Source organism: Podarcis cretensis, assembly GCF_951804945.1.
Source record: "Podarcis cretensis genome assembly, chromosome: 13".
Taxonomy (NCBI): Eukaryota; Metazoa; Chordata; class Lepidosauria; order Squamata; family Lacertidae; genus Podarcis; species Podarcis cretensis.
Genome location: NC_137182.1, coordinates 41,359,187 through 41,381,498, shown reverse-complemented (window position 1 = coordinate 41,381,498; position 22,312 = coordinate 41,359,187). Strand labels below are relative to the sequence as shown.

At 52.2% G+C, this 22,312-nt stretch overlaps 1 protein-coding gene across 1 annotated transcript; it reads right to left on the bottom strand.

The window, feature by feature from the left end:
• Window positions 1-2,108: 2,108 nt before the first annotated feature.
• On the bottom strand, window positions 2,109-22,134 carry LOC307200457 (uncharacterized protein; the record flags this gene model as incomplete). Its single annotated transcript, XM_079948997.1, has 3 exons — window positions 21,971-22,134; window positions 20,670-20,992; window positions 2,109-6,400 (listed from the first exon to the last, which is right to left on the bottom strand). Exons 2-3 carry the CDS (start codon window positions 20,944-20,946, stop codon window positions 2,109-2,111), a joined length of 4,569 nt encoding a protein of 1,522 aa, XP_079805123.1. The 5' UTR covers window positions 20,947-20,992; window positions 21,971-22,134.
• Between the last annotated feature and the right edge of the window lie 178 nt (window positions 22,135-22,312).

Below are 22,312 nucleotides of genomic sequence, written 5' to 3'. Positions count from 1 at the left end.
TTTCTCAGAACTGATCTCCAAGGAAATTCCTGGGTTGCTGAACCCCACTCCACCCAACCTTCTCACCCAATGAGAACACAGCAAACTTGGAATTGGAAAGGTCACATTTACTAAAATCCATCCAGGCACATAGAACATCACTTCACAAACATTCCTTTTCCATATCCTTTTTATATGTAACAAAGTCCTGAGTTGATGAAGCATGGTCCCCCCCCCCCCCAGTTTCATAAAAATTCACATTGCGTTGGCACATCTTAGGGAATATTGACAAGAACAGTATGATAAAATGAAATGACAAATAGGAATGACAAGAAGGAGAGGCAAAGGTGGTTCCTTGTACCAGAGTTATTTGCATCAAAAGCTGTGTATTCAAAACTTTATTTTAGTTCATAAAACGTATTGTAACTCTGCCCTAGAATTCCCATCACCCCCGATCACTGGCCTTGCTGGCTGGGGCTGATGGGAGTTTTGAAAAACCCTCAAAACAATTTACAAGATCACCTGCTGTCATTGACAAAAAACTATATTCCTTTGAAAGGAGCTGGGAGGTGTGAGCAGGGAATGGTATTCACAGTAGGGATTAACAGATAGATTGGAGATATCAGGGCAGCAGAGATGGCTCACTTAGTGAGTCTACCTGATGTATGTTAAAGGACAATAAACGATAAGTTAATTAATTTGCCACTATATGCTTTAACCGCTTGGATTTTCAGCAAAAGTCACTAAAAGTGTGTGGATTCTGTCAAAACCATAACTTCCTCAGCAAAAATCATATTAGCAAACATGGGTAAGTCACACAGTCCCTCCCACCTGCCCTGTCATTCTATGACTCTATGACCTCCACTAGAGGGGCTTAGCACAGGCTCACCACAGACCACAATTAGGGCAGATCACTTAGCATCAGTTTTTCCTGATTGGGAGGAGAGCATATCTTTTTGCTGAGTACCAGGTGACAACACACATTTCACCATCTTTCTCTGCAATGATGAGCAGGGTGAAGAAATGGGACAATTTTAAAGAAATGGGACAATTTTAAAATAAATGAAGTGTGTGTTTGTGTGTCTCTAAATTTGAATCAGATTTTAAATGAAATTATTTTTAAATTAACAAGTAACAACAGAAGTGGAGTAAAAATAGCATTGCTGAGAAACAAGGGGGGTGATATCACCATGCTTAGGGGAACGAGTGTTCGAATTTCCCCAGGCGCCGGCAGGGACTGGCAAATGAAGTTGATGGAATAGGCAGAGATGGATAAGCTGACAGGGCAGTTAGGAGACTAAGAGTACCAAAAATTTAACAACAATTGGAGTAAATACAAAAAATATTTGACAGATCACTGCAGAGATTTAAATTTTTTGACTGGACTAGACCAATTCTGTAAAGACTAGTGGAAACAGTGGAAACTATGGTAAACAGATGATATAATTGGGAATGCGTATAAAGTAGAAAACTAAGTATCCAAGTCTGGGGTGGAGGGAAGCTAAATGCTGATAGAGTAACAACAGAATAAGTAGGCAAACAACACAATTTTCTCTCCCCCCTCCTTTTTATTTAAGTACAAAGGATCATAAAGAGAAAAAAAAAGAAGAGACATAAAAAAATTTCAACATAGTAATAAAAAATAAAAAGAAAACTCTTTTCCATTTTAATAACTTTCAAAACCTTATTTTCCTTACTTCCTCCCGCCTTCCCTTCTGTTGAATGTTTTGAGATTTCATTTGCTTGTTGTGGATGTTGACATGTATGAGAAAGAGAATTTATGAAAAACCAATAAAGATGAATTTTAAAAGAAGAAGAAAAAAAGATATCCTAGAATCCTAGAGTTGTAAGGGACCCCGGGGCCTTATGTTGTTACTGCAATAACAATAAAACAGCGACAACAACAATTGTGCAGCAGGTGTTTAGCAGTAACTGCTTGGTGATAGGTTAAAAAACTTACATAGGAAACTGTGGTTTCCTGGTTCAGTTACAAAGCGAGATGGAGAGAGAAGCGTAAATGGCAGTTATGCAGCAGGATGAGGTTTCAGTGGAAGAGCCCACTCCCCAATTTTGCTAAGACCCCCCCTTCCCCAAAATGTAGCAAAAGCGCTGATGAAACTCAACCAGCTTTATTCTACCTCCTCTTTCAACCAGCGTCTTATGTCATCTGGCTGCAAACCCGCCGAACTCGGGGCAAGGCAAAAGTTTCCCACCTCGCGATCCTTAGCATCCGCCGCGTCAGGGCGAGATGAGACAAGCGCTGGTTGAGGGGGGCAACGGACAGAAGAGGGAGGCGCACAATCGGCCTCCCGGCGGAGCAGCTCCACTCCCAGCCCCGCTTCCTGCTTTGCGGGTGCGGCCAGCAGCTCCCGGTACTCGGGCTGGTTCTGCGCTTGCAGCTGCTGGTTATTGTGGACCAGAGACCCGGACGCCTCGTCCCGCCGCTGTTTCCACGCAGCCATGTCGCCCAGAAACTCCCAGCATCCTTTCTGGGTTGCTAACGATCCTCGGAGGGCTGCGCGCCCTCCAGACCCATCTTCGCGATTCTTAGCATCCGCCGCCGCCAGGGCGAGATGAGATAAGCCGCTGGTTGAGGGTTGCGAGGAAGTCAACGGCCAGGGCGCAGGCCAGGGGGGCGCGCTATCGATCTCCTGGCAGAGCAGCTGCACTCCCAGCACCGCTTCCTGCTCTGCGGATGCGGCCAGCACCTCCCGGTACTCGGGCTGATTCGCGGCCCCGTCGCCCAGATGCTCCCATAATACTCTCTGGGCTGCGCGCGATCCTCGGGTGGCTGCGCGTCCTCTCTGGGCTGCGAGCGATCCTCGGGTGGCTGCGCGTCCTGTCTGGGCTGCGAGCGATCCTCGGGTGGCTGCGCGTCCTGTCTGGGCTGCGAGCGATCCTCGGGTGGCTGCGCGTCCTGTCTGGGCTTCGCGCCCTCCAGACCCATCTTCGCGATTCTTAGCATCCGCCGCCGCCAGGGCGAGATGAGATAAGCCGCTGGTTGAGGGTTGCGAGGAAGTCAACGGCCAGGGCGCAGGCCAGGGGGGCGCGCTATCGATCTCCTGGCAGAGCAGCTGCACTCCCAGCACCGCTTCCTGCTCTGCGGATGCGGCCAGCACCTCCCGGTACTCGGGCTGATTCGCGGCCCCGTCGCCCAGATGCTCCCATAATACTCTCTGGGCTGCGCGCGATCCTCGGGTGGCTGCGCGTCCTCTCTGGGCTGCGAGCGATCCTCGGGTGGCTGCGCGTCCTCTCTGGGCTGCGAGCGATCCTCGGGTGGCTGCGCGTCCTGTCTGGGCTGCGAGCGATCCTCGGGTGGCTGCGCGTCCTGTCTGGGCTGCGAGCGATCCTCGGGTGGCTGCGCGTCCTCTCTGGGCTTCGCGCCCTCCAGACCCATCTTCGCGATTCTTAGCATCCGCCGCCGCCAGGGCGAGATGAGATAAGCCGCTGGTTGAGGGTTGCGAGGAAGTCAACGGCCAGGGCGCAGGCCAGGGGGGCGCGCTATCGATCTCCTGGCAGAGCAGCTGCACTCCCAGCACCGCTTCCTGCTCTGCGGATGCGGCCAGCACCTCCCGGTACTCGGGCTGATTCGCGGCCCCGTCGCCCAGATGCTCCCATAATACTCTCTGGGCTGCGCGCGATCCTCGGGTGGCTGCGCGTCCTCTCTGGGCTGCGAGCGATCCTCGGGTGGCTGCGCGTCCTGTCTGGGCTGCGAGCGATCCTCGGGTGGCTGCGCGTCCTGTCTGGGCTTCGCGCCCTCCAGACCCATCTTCGCGATTCTTAGCATCCGCCGCCGCCAGGGCGAGATGAGATAAGCCGCTGGTTGAGGGTTGCGAGGAAGTCAACGGCCAGGGCGCAGGCCAGGGGGGCGCGCTATCGATCTCCTGGCAGAGCAGCTGCACTCCCAGCACCGCTTCCTGCTCTGCGGATGCGGCCAGCACCTCCCGGTACTCGGGCTGATTCGCGGCCCCGTCGCCCAGATGCTCCCATAATACTCTCTGGGCTGCGCGCGATCCTCGGGTGGCTGCGCGTCCTCTCTGGGCTGCGCGCGATCCTCGGGTGGCTGCGCGTCCTGTCTGGGCTGCGAGCGATCCTCGGGTGGCTGCGCGTCCTGTCTGGGCTGCGAGCGATCCTCGGGTGGCTGCGCGTCCTCTCTGGGCTTCGCGCCCTCCAGACCCATCTTCGCGATTCTTAGCATCCGCCGCCGCCAGGGCGAGATGAGATAAGCCGCTGGTTGAGGGTTGCGAGGAAGTCAACGGCCAGGGCGCAGGCCAGGGGGGCGCGCTATCGATCTCCTGGCAGAGCAGCTGCACTCCCAGCACCGCTTCCTGCTCTGCGGATGCGGCCAGCACCTCCCGGTACTCGGGCTGATTCGCGGCCCCGTCGCCCAGATGCTCCCATAATACTCTCTGGGCTGCGCGCGATCCTCGGGTGGCTGCGCGTCCTCTCTGGGCTGCGAGCGATCCTCGGGTGGCTGCGCGTCCTCTCTGGGCTGCGAGCGATCCTCGGGTGGCTGCGCGTCCTGTCTGGGCTGCGAGCGATCCTCGGGTGGCTGCGCGTCCTGTCTGGGCTGCGAGCGATCCTCGGGTGGCTGCGCGTCCTCTCTGGGCTTCGCGCCCTCCAGACCCATCTTCGCGATTCTTAGCATCCGCCGCCGCCAGGGCGAGATGAGATAAGCCGCTGGTTGAGGGTTGCGAGGAAGTCAACGGCCAGGGCGCAGGCCAGGGGGGCGCGCTATCGATCTCCTGGCAGAGCAGCTGCACTCCCAGCACCGCTTCCTGCTCTGCGGATGCGGCCAGCACCTCCCGGTACTCGGGCTGATTCGCGGCCCCGTCGCCCAGATGCTCCCATAATACTCTCTGGGCTGCGCGCGATCCTCGGGTGGCTGCGCGTCCTCTCTGGGCTGCGAGCGATCCTCGGGTGGCTGCGCGTCCTGTCTGGGCTGCGAGCGATCCTCGGGTGGCTGCGCGTCCTGTCTGGGCTGCGATCGATCCTCGGGTGGCTGCGCGTCCTCTCTGGGCTTCGCGCCCTCCAGACCCATCTTCGCGATTCTTAGCATCCGCCGCCGCCAGGGCGAGATGAGATAAGCCGCTGGTTGAGGGTTGCGAGGAAGTCAACGGCCAGGGCGCAGGCCAGGGGGGCGCGCTATCGATCTCCTGGCAGAGCAGCTGCACTCCCAGCACCGCTTCCTGCTCTGCGGATGCGGCCAGCACCTCCCGGTACTCGGGCTGATTCGCGGCCCCGTCGCCCAGATGCTCCCATAATACTCTCTGGGCTGCGCGCAATCCTCGGGTGGCTGCGCGTCCTCTCTGGGCTGCGAGCGATCCTCGGGTGGCTGCGCGTCCTCTCTGGGCTGCGAGCGATCCTCGGGTGGCTGCGCGTCCTCTCTGGGCTGCGAGCAATCCTCGGGTGGCTGCGCGTCCTCTCTGGGCTGCGCGGGGACCTCTGGGGGCTGCACATCCTCTCTGGGCTTCGCGCCCTCCAGACCCATCTTCGCGATTCTTAGCATCCGCCGCCGCCAGGGCGAGATGAGATAAGCCGCTGGTTGAGGGTTGCGAGGAAGTCAACGGCCAGGGCGCAGGCCAGGGGGGCGCGCTATCGATCTCCTGGCAGAGCAGCTGCACTCCCAGCACCGCTTCCTGCTCTGCGGATGCGGCCAGCACCTCCCGGTACTCGGGCTGATTCGCGGCCCCGTCGCCCAGATGCTCCCATAATACTCTCTGGGCTGCGCGCGATCCTCGGGTGGCTGCGCGTCCTCTCTGGGCTGCGAGCGATCCTCGGGTGGCTGCGCGTCCTCTCTGGGCTGCGAGCGATCCTCGGGTGGCTGCGCGTCCTCTCTGGGCTTCGCGCCCTCCAGACCCATCTTCGCGATTCTTAGCATCCGCCGCCGCCAGGGCGAGATGAGATAAGCCGCTGGTTGAGGGTTGCGAGGAAGTCAACGGCCAGGGCGCAGGCCAGGGGGGCGCGCTATCGGCCTCCTGGCGGAGCAGCTGCACTCCCAGCACCGCTTCCTGCACTGCGGATGCGGCCAGCACCTCCCGGTACTCGGGCTGATTCGCGGCCCCGTCGCCCAGATGCTCCCATAATCCTCTCTGGGCTGCGAACGATCCTGGGGAGGATGCGCGCGATCCTCGGGTGGCTGCGCGTCCTCTCTGGGCTACGAGCGATCCTCGGCAGGCTGCGCGTCCTCTCTGGGCTGCGAGCGATCCTCGGTGGGCTGCGCGTCCTCTCTGGGCTGCGAGCGATCCTCGGGTGGCTGCGCGTCCTCTCTGGGCTGCGAGTGATCCTCGGGTGGCCGCGCGTCCTCTCTGGGCTGCGAGCGATCCTCGGGGGGCTGCGAGTCCTCTCTGGGCTGCGCGTCCTCTGGCTGGCTGCGCCCGCGGCACCTTCTTCCCCTGGCCTTTGCAAGGCATCCTGAGCCCTGGAGGAGGAAGAACAAGAAGGGCGCTGGAGGCTGGCCATGAGCAGAGCAGCTGTGCCGCGGAACCGACTGACCCAGGGCCCTCAGGGGAGCGGAGGAAGATCCGCCTACGGCTGCCCCGAACCGGGTGGCCTTGGCCGCTCAGAGGAAGCTGCCGGCAACGCCCTTTTAAAAGCAGATGAAACGAAAGTTGGGCGCGCTCTTAATGGGCTTTGGGGGGGGGTGAAGGAGGGCTCTGCCGGGCTCAGGGGAGTCGAAAGGGAGCGGGCACCAGGCAGGAAGGGCCTCTACCTGCTGGCTGCGCTGGAGGGTCCTTTGCAGCGCCCATAAACCTTTTATTAAGAAATAATATTTTAAATATTGGATTGTCTGGGAAGGAATTCATTACAAGGTGAAGTGCCTGAGGAATTGAATGGGTGGAGGGTAGAGGGGTTGGAGGAGAGGCGGAAAGAGGCGCTAATTTCTCCGTGGCTAGGGGACGCAGTTTTGGACGCATCTACCAGGGGCGCAAGATCCCCTAGCTACGGCCCTGGCCGCTGCGCTCCCTCCCCAGCCGCTCCTTACTGTTCCCGGTGGCGATCAGGAGCTCCTCGGCGCGGTCCTTGCAGTTGATGGCTCTGAGCACCTTGGCGGTCAGCTGCACGGCGTACTTCTCGGTGTAGAAGCTGACCAGCATGTTCGTCAGGTCCAGCGTCTCCGCCTTCTGCAGCCGCCCTAGGGGGATGTTCGCGTTGCCCCTGCGCACGCGGATCCCGTTCAGCTTGGCCTTGAACCTCCTCAACTCGCCCTCATTCAAGTTCTCCAGGCACGTCAGCAGGCAGTCCCGCGCGCTCCTCGCCATGGCGCACCTTCAAGTGTCTGCAAGAAATGAACCTTGCTTCGCGGAAACTGCAAAAATGAAAGCGGCGATGGTGCCTGGGGTGGGGGATGGGGATGTAGGACTCGGATCGGTGCAGCGGGAGGAGAGAGGGGTGGCCTGAGTGAAAGCTCCAAAAAGTGGCGGAAACGCTCCCCCGAGGCTCCCGCGCTTTTCTCTGTCTGTTTACTTAGCAAGCTGGGCAGAGACGGTTTCTCCCATAAAAGGCGCTCAAGCAAGGCAGGTGTAGCTGTAGGGCGGCAGGCAGCCTCCTCGGAGGCCCCGTGATCTCCCCCCGCCCAAAAAAAGCTCAATAACTCTAGCTCCCCCAAAATCTGGCTCCCCCAAAACGCATGCTCGACGAAACCCGGAAGTATACACTTCTGGGTTACCACGTTTGCAAGCCGAAAAGACGCAACATGAACCTAATGCAACACGAGGTATAACTGTACATTGAACCTGCACTGCTGACCCCGTAGCATTTTTTTTTTTTTTGGCATTTCATTAAAGATTAAGAAAGCATACAGCAAAGAAACAAAAATAACTATTTCCAACACTGGAGTGCCACAGACTGTATACAAACAAAACACACATTCACATAATGTAAGTCCTGAATCAAGAGCATTACAGTTTTACATTCCAAATTTTTGTACCAGCTATTAATAAACGTATCTGCAAATTGCTGCCTGATGCACATAAAATAAAGTTCTACAAGGTGGCGAAAAAGTCTGTGGTTTTCTTTACCCTGCAAAAGTGTCCTGGAAGTTCACTCCATTGTCTCTCAAGGCAGACAGAGGCCAACAAATTTTCTCTGAAATTGTAATGGTCCAAATATTCCTGAACCTAGCAGGCAGATCTAGATTTCCCAGACTTCTCCACTTACAAACTACTGTCTGTCTTGTAACAATGAATAAGAAAGTTAGCAGTTCTTTAAATTTAATATTAGAATTTGGTCTTACAAATAACGACAATAAAAATAGCTTAGATGCAAGAGCAATGCAGTTTTAACCAGTTTGTTATGAACATTAGCTCAGAATGGCTTAATACATGTTTTGTTGTTGTTGTTGTTTAGTCGTTTAGTCGTGTCCGACTCTTCGTGACCCCATGGACCAGAGCACGCCAGGCACCTCTGTCCTCCACTACCTCCCGCAGTTTGGTCAAACTCATGCTGGTAACCTCGAAAACACTATCCAACCATCTTGTCCTCTGTCGCCCCCTTCTCCTTGTGCCCTCCATCTTTCCCAGCATCAGTGTCTTCTCCAGGGAGTCTTCTCTTCTCATGAGGTGGCCAAAGTACTGGGGCCTCAGCTTCACGATCTGTCCTTCCAGTGAGCACTCAGGGCTGATTTCCTTAAGAATGGATGCGTTTGATCTTCTTGCAGTCCATGGGACTCTCAAGAGTCTCCTCCAGCACCATAATTCAAAAGCATCAATTCTTCGGCGATCAGCCTTCTTTATGGTCCAGCTCTCACTTCCATACATCACTACTGGGAAAACCATGGCTTTAACTATACGGACCTTTGTTGGCCAGGTGACATCTCTACTTCTCAAGATGCTGTCTAGGCCTGTCATTGCCCTTCTCCCAAGAAGCAGGTGTCTTTTAATTTCGTGACTGCTGTCTCCATCTGCAGTGATCTTGGAGCCCAAGAAAGTAAAATCTCTCACTGCCTCCATTTCTTCCCCTTCTATTTGCCAGGAGGTGATGGGATCAGTGGCCATGATCTTCGTTATTTTGATGTTGAGCTTCAGACCATATTTTGCGCTCTCCTCTTTCACCCTCATTAAAAGGTTCTTTAATTCCTCCTCACTTTCTGCCATCAAGGTTGTGTCATCTGCATATCTGAGGTTGTTGATATTTCTTCCGGCAATCTTAATTCCAGCTTGGGATTCATCCAGCCCAGCCTTTCGCATGATGCATTCTGCATATAAGTTAAATAAGCAGGGAGACAAAATACAGCCTTGTCGTACTCCTTTTCCAATTTTGAACCAATCAGTTGTTCCATATCCAGTTCTAACTGTAGCTTCTTGTCCCACATAGAGATTTCTCAGGAGACAGATGAGGTGATCAGGCACTCCCATTTCTTTAAGAACTTGCCATAGTTTGCTGTGGTCAACACAGTCAAAGGCTTTTGCATAGTCAATGAAGCAGAAGTAGATGTCTTTCTGGAACTCTCTAGCTTTCTCCATAATCCAGCGCATGTTTGCAATTTGGTCTCTGGTTCCTCTGCCTCTTCTAAATCCAGCTTGCACTTCTGGGAGTTCTCGATCCACATACTGCTTGAGCCTTCCTTGTAGAATTTTAAGCATAACCTTGCTAGCGTGTGAAATGAGTGCAATTGTGTGGTAGTTGGAGCATTCTTTGGCACTGCCCTTCTTTGGGATTGGGATGTAGACTGATCTTCTCCAATCTTCTGGCCACTGCTGAGTTTTCCAAATTTGCTGGCATATTGAGTGTAGCACCTTAACAGCATCATCTTTTAAAATTTTAAAAAGTTCAGCTGGAATACCATCACTTCCACTGGCCTTGTTATTTGCAGTGCTTTCTAAGGCCCATTTGACTTCACTTTCCAGGATGTCTGGCTCAAGGTCAGCAACCACACTACCTGGGGTGTACGAGACATCCATATCTTTCTGGTATAATTCCTCTGTGTATTCTTGCCACCTCTTCTTGATGTCTTCTGCTTCGGTTAGGTCCTTACCACTTTTGTCCTTTATTATGGTAATCTTTGTACGAAATGTTCCTTTCATATCTCCAATTTTCTTGAACAGATCTCTGGTTCTTCCCATTCTGTTGTTTTCCTCTATTTGTTTGCATTGCTCGTTTAAGAAGGCCTTCTTGTCTCTCCTTGCTATTCTTTGGAAATCTGCATTCAATTTCCTGTATCTTTCACTATCTCCCTTGCATTTTGCTTGCCTTCTCTCCTCCGCTATTTGTAAGGCCTCGTTGGACAGCCACTTTGCTTTCTTGCATTTCCTTTTCATTGGGATGGTTTTCGTTGTTGCCTCCTGTACAATGTTACGAGCCTCCATCCATAGTTCTTCAGGCACTCTGTCCACCAAATCTAAATCCTTAAACCTGTTCCTCACTTCCACCGTGTATTCATAAGGGATTTGACTTAGATTGTATCTTACCGGCCCAGTGGTTTTTCCTACTTTCTTCAGTTTAAGCTTGAATTTTGCTATAAGAAGCTGATGATCTGAGCCACAGTCAGCTCCAGGTCTTGTTTTTGCTGACTGTATAGAGCTTCTCCATCTTTGGCTGCAGAGAATATAATCAATCTGATTTCGATGCTGCCCATCTGTTGATGTCCATGTGTAGAGTCGTCTCTTGTGTTGTTGGAAAAGCGTGTTTGTGATGACCAGCTTATTCTCTTGACAGAACTCTATTAGCCTTTGCCCTGCTTCGTTTTGATCTCCAAGGCCAAACTTGCCAGTTGTTCCTTTTATCTCTTGCCTCCCTACTTTAGCATTCCAATCCCCTATAATGAGAAGAACATCCTTCTTTGGTGTCACTTCTATAAGGTGTTGTAAGTCTTCATAGAATTGGTCAATTTCAGTTTCTTCAGCACCAGTAGTTGGTGCATAAACTTGGATTACTGTGATGTTAAAAGGTCTGCCTTGGATTCGTATCGAGATCATTCTATCATTTTTGAGATTGCATCCCAGTACAGCTTTCGCCACTCTTTTGTTGACTATGAGGGCCACTCCATTTCTTTTACGGGTTTCTTGTCCACAGTAGTAGATGTGATGGTCATCCGAACTGAATTCGCCCATTCCCGTCCATTTTAGTTCACTGATGCCCAGGATGTCAATATTTATTCTTGCCATCTCATTTTTTACCACCTCCAACTTACCCAGGTTCATGGTTCTTACATTCCAGGTTCCTATGCAATATTTTTCTTTACAGCATTGGACTTTAATACATGTGCATTCCCACTAAAGCTCGTAGTGTGTACATTTACTATTGCAGCCCCAACAACAGTTTGCACTAACTTTAGATGACAAATGAGAAAATTGAGCCAGTGTTCTATCGCAGCAGTGAAATGCCTTAGGAGATGTTTCCATAATATTTCCCAGTACTGTTTTAACTCCTTTTTTGGACCGTCATTTATAGCACCTTTTTTCATCAACCACTGCTTGCAAGCCAGTTTCCCATACTTTCTTTAAAACTACTACAGTAACAGCCTGCTTTGTTTGTCAAGGAAGTTTGTGATACTATCTCACTTTCTCCCTCAAACCAGCATTCAGCATAGCTTGTTCAAACCTTGTTAAATTCCTGTTGGCATGGGATTATCTCATGACAATTCCCAGTGTCGTTTAACATTAAATCCCACTTCCCAGGTAACTTTGGGAATTATAGCTCTGTGAGGGGAACAGAGGTCTCCTAACAACTCTCAGCACCCATAACAAATGACACTTCCCATGATTCTTTGTGGGGACCAATGACAGTTTAAAGTGGTCAGATGCCATTGTAAACATACAGTGCAGATGGGATCCAGGAAATTCAAAGTGTTGTTTCTTATAGCCATATCAAAAGTCCACGAGGTGGCAGCAAAGTCCATCAAATTAGCCCTCACACTGAGTACTCTCAAGCTTTTCAGACCCTGCAATATACAGTCTTTCTGTATCATCTTTCTCAAGACATTTTGGCACCTGAGGTTGAAGAAACTAGGCTTTATTTCACCCAGATCAAAGACCCAGTTTGGCACACTCCCATGTGCATTTGCACACACAGTTTGGGAGCTTCAATGGCGTCCCTTTGGAGGTTTCCCCTGGGGCAAAAAACCTGGCTAGCTAGTCAGCCTCCCCCACCTATGGCACTGCCTGAGGTGAACTACAAAATGCCTCTCCTCCTGATCAGGGAAGAGTGAATTTTGACATCAAGAACAAATAATAAAGATCTACATCAGGATCTGCTGTATCTGTGGATCATGCTGCCTGAGGCAGACACTTCACCCTGCCTCATAATAATAATAATAATAATAATAATAATTTATTATTTATACCCCGCCCATCTGGCTGAGTTTCCCCAGCCACTCTGGGCGGCTCCCAATCAGTGTTAAAAACAATACAGCGTTACATATTAAAAACTTCCCTGAACAGAGCTGCCTTAAGATGTCTTCTGAATGACAGGTAATTCTTTATCTCTTTGACATCTGATGGGAGGGCGTTCCACAGGTCGGGCGCCACTACCGAGAAGGCCCTCTGCCTGGTTCCCTGTAGCCTCACTTCTCGCAATGAGGGAACCGCCAGAAGGCCCTCGGCGCTGGATCTCAGTGTCCGGGCTGAACGATGGGGGTGGAGATGCTCCTTCAGGTATACAGGACCTAGGCCGTTTAGGGCTTTAAAGGTCAGCACCAACACTTTGAATCGTGCTCGGAAACGTACTGGGAGCCAGTGCAGATCTCTCAGAACCGGTGTTATGTGGTCCCGGCGGCCACTCCCAGTCACCAGTCTAGCTGCCGCATTCTGGATTAATTGCAGTTTCCGGGTCACCTTCAAAGGTAGCCCCACGTAGAGCGCGTTGCAGTAGTCCAAGCGTGAGATAACCAGAGCATGCACCACTCTGGCGAGACAGTCCACGGGAAGGTAGGGTCTTAGCCTGCGTACCAGGTGGAGCTGGTAGACAGCTGCCCTGGACACAGAGTTAACCTGCGCCTCCATGGACAGCTGTGAGTCCAAAATGACTCCCAGGCTGCGCACCTGGTCCTTCAGGGGCACAGTTACCCCATTCAGGACCAGGGAATCCTCCACACCTGCCCGCCTCCTGTCCCCCAAAAACAGTACTTCTGTCTTGTCAGGATTCAACCTCAATCTGTTAGCCGCCATCCAACCTCCAACCGCCTCCAGGCACTCACACAGGACCTTCACCGCCTTCACTGGTTCTGATTTAAAGGAGAGGTAGAGCTGGGTGTCATCTGCATACTGATGAACACCCAGTCCAAACCCCCTGATGATCTCTCCCAGCGGCTTCATATAGATGTTAAAAAGCATGGGGGAGAGGACGGAACCCTGAGGTACCCCACAAGTGAGGGCCCAAGGGTCTGAACACTCATCCCCCACCACCACTTTCTGAACACGGCCCAGGAGGAAGGAGCGGAACCACTGTATAACAGTGCCCCCAGCTCCCAGCCCCTCTAGACGGTCCAGAAGGATGTTATGGTCGATGGTGTCAAAGGCCGCTGAGAGATCCAGCAGAACTAGGAAACAGCTCTCACCTTTGTCCCTAGCCCGCCGGAGATCATCAACCAGCGCGACCAAGGCAGTTTCAGTCCCATGGTGAGGCCTGAATCCCGATTGGAAGGGATCCAAATGGTCCATTTCCTCCAGGCGTGCTTGGAGTTGTTCAGCAACCACCCGCTCAATCACCTTGCCCAAGAATGGAAGATTTGAGACTGGGCGATAGTTGGCCAAATTGGCCGGGTCTAAAGATGTTTTTTTAAGAAGCGGTTTAATGACCGCCTCTTTCAGCGGGTCTGGGAAGGCTCCCTCACAGAGGGAAGCATTCACCACCCCGCAAAGCCCATCGCCCAGCCCTTCCCGGCTCGCTTTTATCAGCCAGGATGGGCAAGGATCAAGAAGACAGGTGGTCGGTTTCACTCGTCCAAGCAGCCTGTCCACATCCTCGGAGGTAACAGATTGGAATTGATCCCATATAACAGGACCAGACAGAACTCTAGCACTCTCCCGCCCTGGCCCTGCTCCCACTGTGGAGTCTACTTCCTTCTGAATCTGAGCGATTTTATCTGCAAAAAACTTTGCAAAAGCATTGCAGGAGATCTTGGGGTCCCTACCAGGCCCCGGTGGTACAGGTGGTTCAGATAAACTGCGAACCACCTGAAAAAGTCTCCTGCTGCTGTTTTCTGCAGATGCAATGGAGGCGGCGAAGAAGGCCCTCTTCGCCGTCGCCATTGCCACTTGGTAGGCTCGACGTTGAGCTCTAACCCGTGTCCGGTCTGATTCAGAATGAGTTTTCCGCCACCGGCGCTCTAGCTGTCTCAACGATTGTTTCATCACCCTCAGCTCCGGGGAGAACCACGGGGCTGTCCGGGCTCCATGCAATCGGAGAGGGCGCTTCGGAGCCAGACAGTCAATAGCCCTGGTTAACTCCGCATTCCAGCGTGCCACCAGGGAATCAGCTGAAAGGCCATCAACTTGGGATAAAGCATCCCCTACCACTCTCTGGAAGCCAATTGGATCCATTAAGTGGCGGGGGCGGACCATCCGAATCGGTCCCACCTCCCTGCGGAGGGGAAGGGTTGCGGAGAAGTCCAGTTGCACCAGGAAGTGATCTGACCATGGCACTTCTTTTGTTTCGCTTTTAGTTAATGTCAGATCACCAACATCCGTAGAGGTAAACACCAAGTCTAAGGCATGTCCGTGGCTATGAGTTGGGCCAGACTTATTCAGGGACAGCCCCATGGAGGCCATGCTTTCCACGAAGTCCCGAGCTGCCCCTTGTAAGGTCGTGTCGGCATGGATGTTAAAATCCCCCAGGACAACCAAGCTAGGTGTCTCCAGGAGTATATCCGCCACGACCTGAAGCAGCTCGGGCAGGGAATCCTTGGTGCAGCGGGGAGGTCGGTACACCAGTAGGAATCCTGTACTGCCCCTATTGCCCAACTTCCAGAACATGCACTCAGAAAACTGGGTCTTCCCAATAGGACGCCTGGTGCAGACTAATGACTTCCTAAAAATCGCTGCAACCCCCCCTCCCCGCCCACATGACCTGGGTTGCTGTGCGTAAGAGAAACCTGGTGGGCAAGCAGCGGCAAGGACAGGCCCATCTGCCTCATCCAACCAGGTCTCTGTCACACATGCCAGGTCAAATCCTCCATCCACAATCAGGTCGTGGATGGCAGTGGTTTTATTCATCATTGACCTGGCATTGCACAGCAACACTTTCAGGTCATGTGGGTTTCCCTTGCTGATTACTGTATCCTTCCGGTCAGGACCAGACCTGGAGGCAGGGATAGTCCTCAAACAACGACTAAACCTTCGCTCCTCATAGGAGCGAAGTTCTGGGTGACCAGGTCCCCTCGGCAGCCCCCAATAAAATATATGAGCCTTACCCCACCCACCCCACACAGTTGATGGGCTGTGTCATTCAAATGGTGTGCATGCACTGTTAGTTTCTGTTTGTGCCACTGTGCAGCTGCTTAGAGTCGCAAGACTCTCTTTACATTCCAGAGACAGTCCAGGGTGTTGGAAGTCTCACGGGAGACGGATGTGACGTTACTGGTTTCCTGTTCCTTTGTTTTGTTTCAGTTGCTCTCTGCTCTCACAGAGAGAGAATGTGTTTTCTGTCTGCGTAGTAAGAAATAAAGCATAGCGATGTAGCCATAAATCTCATCACTTCCGTGTGCTGCTTTGATTCTCTGCTGAATGGGAATGTGCCTGAGCCTCATCAAAGGCTCAGGTCGTTAATCATGTCAGAGGGCGATTCCAAAGGACGCGGCCGGAGGAAGATGAGCTTTATCAGCTTGGTCGAACGCAGATTCTGACATGCACCACATCATGTGATCAATTATGCAGGGCGGGGCTTACCTTTTCCCCGCCCCTGCCAATATTTTATTCAAGTTAGCTCCCCTGCCCTGCCCTTGGGTGGACTTTTCCAGTGTTATAGTCATGGCCTCTTTCCAAGTATAAATGATAAGCAAACTAGCAACCAAGGGGAGGAAAACAATTAGGCGCTTTAAGGTAAAGTCAGCTTTATCTCCATAAAAAAAGAGAGAGAAGGCAAAGTTTTGGGTAGAAATCTATCCAATAATCACACTGATTTCCTTCTGATAAGGAAAATTCTGGGTTGAGAGGCTATTCAACTGCCCAGCTCATCGGGACTGAGGCCGTGGGTATGTGTGGTCAGAAAGTAAGGAAGTTCCAGCCAAAAACCAGAGCAAAACAGCTGTTAGTAGACCAAGATCTTTATTGTTGCACAACAGGTCCCCACGAGAGTAAGAACCCCGAGCATGGGGCAACATTGACTTTTAAAACTTTCCCCAAATCCCCAGAATACATTTCACCCAGCATCACTTATACATCATTACTACTGTGGGTTAAACCACAGAGCCTAGGGCTTGCCAATCAGAAGGCTGGCAGTTTGAATCCCCGCAACGGGGTGAGCTCCCGTTGCTTGGTCCCTGCTCCTGCCAACCTAGTAGCTCGAAAGCACATCAAAGTGCAAGTAAATAAATAGGTACCGCTCTGTCAGGAAGGTAAACGGCGTTTCCGTGCGCTGCTCTGGTTCGCCAAAAGCGGCTTAGTCTTGCTGGCCACATGACCCACAAGTTCAACATTTGCTGACTTTTCCAGACATCTTTCCCAACACCTCCTAAGTACCCACCACCAAAAGAACAATAACAGTCTTTACATTTCCTTGCCCTCAGGGCAGGGGCGTACGAAGGGGTGGGGGTGCAGGTGGCCCCGGGTGCCATCCCTGAAAGGGGTGACAAAAAGGCACACTGCAGGGGACTCGGCCCACTGCTGCAATGCATGGGGGAATCACCCGCCCGCCCTGACAATGATGCAGTGCACGGGGGATTGCCCAGCTGTCACCAATGCAGTGCGTGGGGATCACCCACCCTGCCGCCAACATCGCAGCATGAGGCGGATTGGGCTCCCCTCTCAGCTCTCCCCGCAGCGAACACCACAGTGTGCAGCAGATTGTGCCCCCCCCCCCCCGTGCAGCTCACCCTTGCAAGAGGGATTGATATCTGGGAATTGTAGCTAAAGTGTAGGTGGGTTCAGGGGCAGGTGCAGGAGGAGGAGGAGGCAGGAGGAGAGCCTTCAAGGGGGGAGGGGGGAGGAAACAACAACAACCGGGTTCAACCGAAGGCTTATTCACAAGGAAACCTATATTGCCAGCCACTGCTTCTGCCACCATGAAATGGTTGAGATTTGAAAGTGGTTGCCTTGGGGTGGACCGTGTCCGGAGAAGTTTCAGACCAAGTGAGTCTTTGCGCCATTGCCCTGTACTCCCGGGCTGCTCTCTGGGGGTGGGGGAGCCACGCTGTTTTGCAGGCGGCCTCCCCTTTCCCCTGAGGGACCCAGGAAGGCTTGGGAGACGCAGGCCCTGATGATGGGACGCCCAACTCCTGGTGCTTTCATGAGTTCCTGCTTCTGCAGTCATGGTAGGAGATAAAGGCAAAAAGAGTCCTTTCCTCGAGGGTTAAAATGACGTTGGAATTGAAAGAATCGGTCAAAGTACTGATTTTATATTAATTTCTAAAGCTAGGTATCTTTTTCTGAGCTGTTTGGTTAAAAGGAAACATTTTGGCACAGTCTTAGATACAATGTATCAAGAGCTGCTCTGCGGGCTCTGAATTCCGCCTGATAGGGGGCGCTGTTCTGTAACTGCAATTGGCTAGCTGTCAAAATCCTGAGCTTCTGATTGGTCGGTTGCCGGTAGCATGCAAATACAGAGTTCATTGATCAGTTTTATACTTTACATACAGAAATCGCATACAAAGAGACAGGCTTTTTGTTTATTAGAAAAGTGTGTGTCTTGTGCTTGTGTCTCCAGCCAAGAGAGGACGGAGGACTATCTCATAAGGAGAGAGATAGCTTAGAAAAGTAACATACAGCCGGAAACTAAGTCTGCCTTCTGGGATCAGAATGTGAGTAAACTCTTTTTATACTTTTATAGAAGACTGTGTTGTGTCTTATCTTTTATGATGGAATAAGGGGGAAATACCAGAACAGTTATTATGGAGGCTTTAGCGAGCCTGAGCAAACACATCCGCTGTGAGTTTAAAATGGGGAATGTTACTCTGCTAAAAGTGTGGAACTTGTTAACACAAGTTTGAAAGGCTATAATCAAACAATATATCCTCTCCTGCATCCCTGAACATTCCCACGGGGGTGGGGTGGGGCAGAACTTCAGATTTGTATTGATTTGTATTGATTGGGGGGCATCTACTTGTGGGAATGTTCAGGGATGCAGGAGAGGATATATTGTCTGATTATATCCTTATCCAACTTGTGTTAACAAGTTCCACAATTCAGCAGAGTAACATTCCTCTTATTTTTAAACTTTGCAGCGGGATGCATAAAAGATAAGACAGGACACAGTCTTCTACAAAAGTATAAAAAGAGTTTACTCACAATTGGATCCCAGAAGGCAGACTTAGCTTAATGAAGTAACATACACTTGGAATCTATCTCATAAGAAGACAGTCCCTTTGTCCTCTCTTGGTTGGAAGCCAAGAGGGCATCTTTGGCCTAGTAGATGTTTCTTCGATGCGGTGAAAGAGAGAGAGAGATGGCTGCCGTGCCCTGTGCTTTTGTCATTACCTGCACAGGTGAGGCCCCACCCACCTCTAGTCACATGCAGAGGAAGTCTGTCCCAGCCCAGAAGGATACAGGAAGTTTACCTGCTGGCTGGACAAACATTCCTCCCCATGTGTAAACATGTTCACTCTAGGAATGTTGTACTTGACTGCTCTTGTGTTTCACATCCTACACTGCTCCCCTGGCCCCTCTTGGCTGCGCCCATGCTGGGAATCCAGACAAACCCGCCCACCCCCCGCAGCGGGAGCACGTGGAATCCACCTTTGAACTTCCCCAGATCCGACTTCTGCAAGCCCCCCAGAGCGCTGAGCAGCAGGGGAGAAGAAGGCTCTTGGGTCTTGTCCTTGCCCAACGGTGCACCCAGCAGGAGGTGCTAAAGTCAGGGGTGAACGATGGCGTCATGACACCTTGGGTGGGGCATTGCTACACAGCGCGCATGTGCAGCATGCACTGTATGTAGCGACGCCGCACATGCGCTATACATAGTTCGGAAGGTGGTGGGATCCCTCCGTAGCCCCTACAGCCGCATGTAGAGGATCCCCTCCCTTTTTTATTTAAGTACACATTTTGAATGTTGAATGTTTTGAGATTTTATTTGCTTATTGTGGATGTTAACATGTATGAGAAAGATTTTTGAGAACTTATGACAAACCAATAAAGATGATTTTTTAAAAAAATAAAAAAAATCCTAGAATCCTAGAACTGTAGAGTTGGAAGGGACCCTGAGCCCTTATGTTGTTATTGCAATAATAATAAAACAATCACGACAACAATTGCGCAGTAGGCCAGTTTAGCCAGTAATTGCTTGGTGACAGGTTAAGAAAATTACATAGGAAACTGTGTGACGTAGGCAATTTCCTGCCATTGTGTTGTGGTTTTCCTGGTTCAGTTACAAAATGAGATAGAGAGAGAAGCGAAAAAGGCAGTTATGCGGCAAGACGAGGCTTTCAGTGGAAGAGCCCAGTCCCCAGTTTTGCTAAGTAAGTCGTCCCCCTTCCCCAAAATGTATAGCAAAAGCGCTAATGAGCCTCAACCACCTTTACTCTACTGCCGCTTTAAACCACCGGAGTATCTCATTTCGCGGCAACTCGCCGAACTCGGGACGAGGCAAAAGTTTCGCTCCCCTCCAGACCCACCTTCGCGATCCTTAGTATCCACCGCTGCCAGGGCCAAAGCTAAATGGGTAGCCAGAAAGCACTCTGGGCTGTGAGCGGTCCTCCGGGGGCTGCGCCTCCACTCTGGGCTGCGAGCGATCCTCCGGGGGCTGCGCCTCCACTCTGGGCTGCGCCCGATCCTCGGGGGCTGCGCGTCCTCTCTTGGCTGCGCCCGATCCTGGGGGGGCTGCGCGTCCTCTCTTGGCTGCGCCCGATCCTGGGGGGGCTGCGCGTCCTCTCTTGGCTGCGCCCGATCCTGGGGGGGCTGCGCGTCCTCTCTTGGCTGCGCCTGATCCTCGGGGGGCTGCTCCTCCTCTCTGGGCTGTGCGTCCTCTCTGGGGTGAGCGTCCTGTCCCGGCTGCCTGCGCCGGCGGCACCTTCTTCCCCTGGCCCTTGCGAGGCATCCTGAGCCCTGGAGGAGGAAGGACAAGAAGGGCGCTGGAGCGGCTGTCCCGTGGAACCGACTGACCCAGGGCCCTCAGGGGAGCGGAGGAAGATCCGTCGACGGCTGCCCCGAACCGGGGTGGGGGGGGGGCATTGGCCGCTCAGAGGAATCAAGCGGGGCCGGGAAGCTGCCGGCAACTCCCTTTCAAAGGCGGAAGAAAATCTTCCTCTGCTAAATCAGGAAAGGAAACACCCGGGGGGTTGGGGCGCGGAGGGGGGCTCTCCTGGGCTCAGGGAAGTCGAAAAGGGGTGGACCCCAGGCAAGAAGGGGCTCTACCTGCTGGCTGCGCTGGAGGGTCCTTCGCAGCCCCCGGAAACATTTTACTAAGAAATAATAAATTAAATATTGGATTGTCTGCGAAAGAATTCCTTGCAAGGTGAAATGCGTAAGGAATTGAATGGGTGGAAGGGGGAGGGTTGGAGGAGAGAGCTAATTTCTCCGTGGCTAGGGGGCGCAATCTGGACCCTTCTGCCAGGGGCGCAAGATCACCCTGGCCGCTGCGCTCCCTCCCCAGCCGCTCCTTACTTTTCCCAGTGGCGGCCAGGAGCTCCTCGGCGCGGTCCTTGCAGTTGATGGCTTTTAGCACCTTGGCGGTCAGCTGCACGGCGTACTCCTCGGCGTAGAAGCTGATGAGCAGATCTTTGAGGTCCAGCGCATCCGCCTTCTGCAGCTGCCCTCGGGGGATGTTTTGGTAGCCCCTGCGCACGCTGATCTCGTTCAGCTTAGCCTTGAACCTCCTCATCTCGCCCTCGTTCAAGTTCTCCAGGCAGCCCAGCAGGCGGTCCTTCGCGCTCCTCGCCATGGCGCACCTTCAGAGCCAGCAAGAAATGGACCTTGCTTGGCGGAAACTGCAAAATGGAAAGCAGGCAGGCATCGTGCCTGGGGTGGGGTGAGGGATGGGGATGTAGGACTCGGATTGGCGCAGCGGGAGGAGAGAGGCGTGGCCTGAGTGAAAGCTCCAAAAAGTGGTGGAAACGCTCCCACGAGGCTCTCGCGCTTTTCTCTGTCTGTTTTCTTAGCAGGCTGGGCAGAGACGGTTTCTCCCATTATAAACCTTTGCTTACAGAAGGCGCTCAGGCAGGGGCGGAGCAAGGCAGGTATAGCTGGAGGGGCAGGCAGCCTCCTGGGAGGCCCCGCCACCCTCCCCAAAAAAGCTCAATAACTCTGGCTCCCCCCAAAAAGCTGAACAACTTTTGTCACTGCCAGATTTTTTTATAGTGGGAGTAGATCGCAGTCTCTTGAGAGTTGTACCTGCCTGCTATAAATAAAATAACACAAGTCAAAACACAATCCATCCTGTAGATTTAAATATCTGTCCACAGTCGCCTACTTGTTATCAGAGGCCCAGAATCCACATTCCTTTGTAAGAAAATATGAAATAAAGTCAAACCATTTTTCCAGGCAAAAATAATAATAATAAAAAAATCAATGGGGTTGACAAGAAATTTTCCGCACCAGATACCACCTGATCTTGCTGCGCCTGTTTTTTCCTGGTGCCAAGTTGTGCAGGCAAACCCTCCAACATTTCTCTGATGAAATTAGGGGCACAACAACAACAATAACAACAACGTTATTATTTATACCCCGGCCATCAGACCAGGTTGCCCCAGCCACTCTGAGCGGTTCCCAACATGTATAAAAACATAACAAAACATTAAACTTTAAGAAAGACTTAATTCAGGGCTGCCTTTAGGTTTCTTCTAAAGGTTCCCTAGTTACTTATACTTGGCTTGGGGGTAGCAAAACTCCATACCCTCCAATATTTCTCCGATGAAAATAGAAACATCCTAAGGAAAAGCGGGACATTCCAGGATCAAATTAGTAACCTGTAAATCCGTGACTGTCCTTTGAAAATAGGGACACTTGGCGGGTCTGCAAGCACACGGCTCTTGCAGGAGCGAGAGATAGGATAGGGCTGGGGGGACTTGGGGGGACGGAGCAGGTTTGTAAGAAATAAAGAGGAAAGCCATGCGAGCAGCCAGGCGCTGGTCTGTTCTTGTAAACATCACAGAAATCAGACACACAGGCAACCACTCGTCCCTTTTCTATAAACCTAAGGCGCGAGTCTTTCATATATTCCGCTCGAGTTTTCTGATAGACTGACAGAGCAAACCTCGGGCCCGCCGCTTAATCTCTTTTTCTCCCATGTCAGAGGCTTCTGACGCATG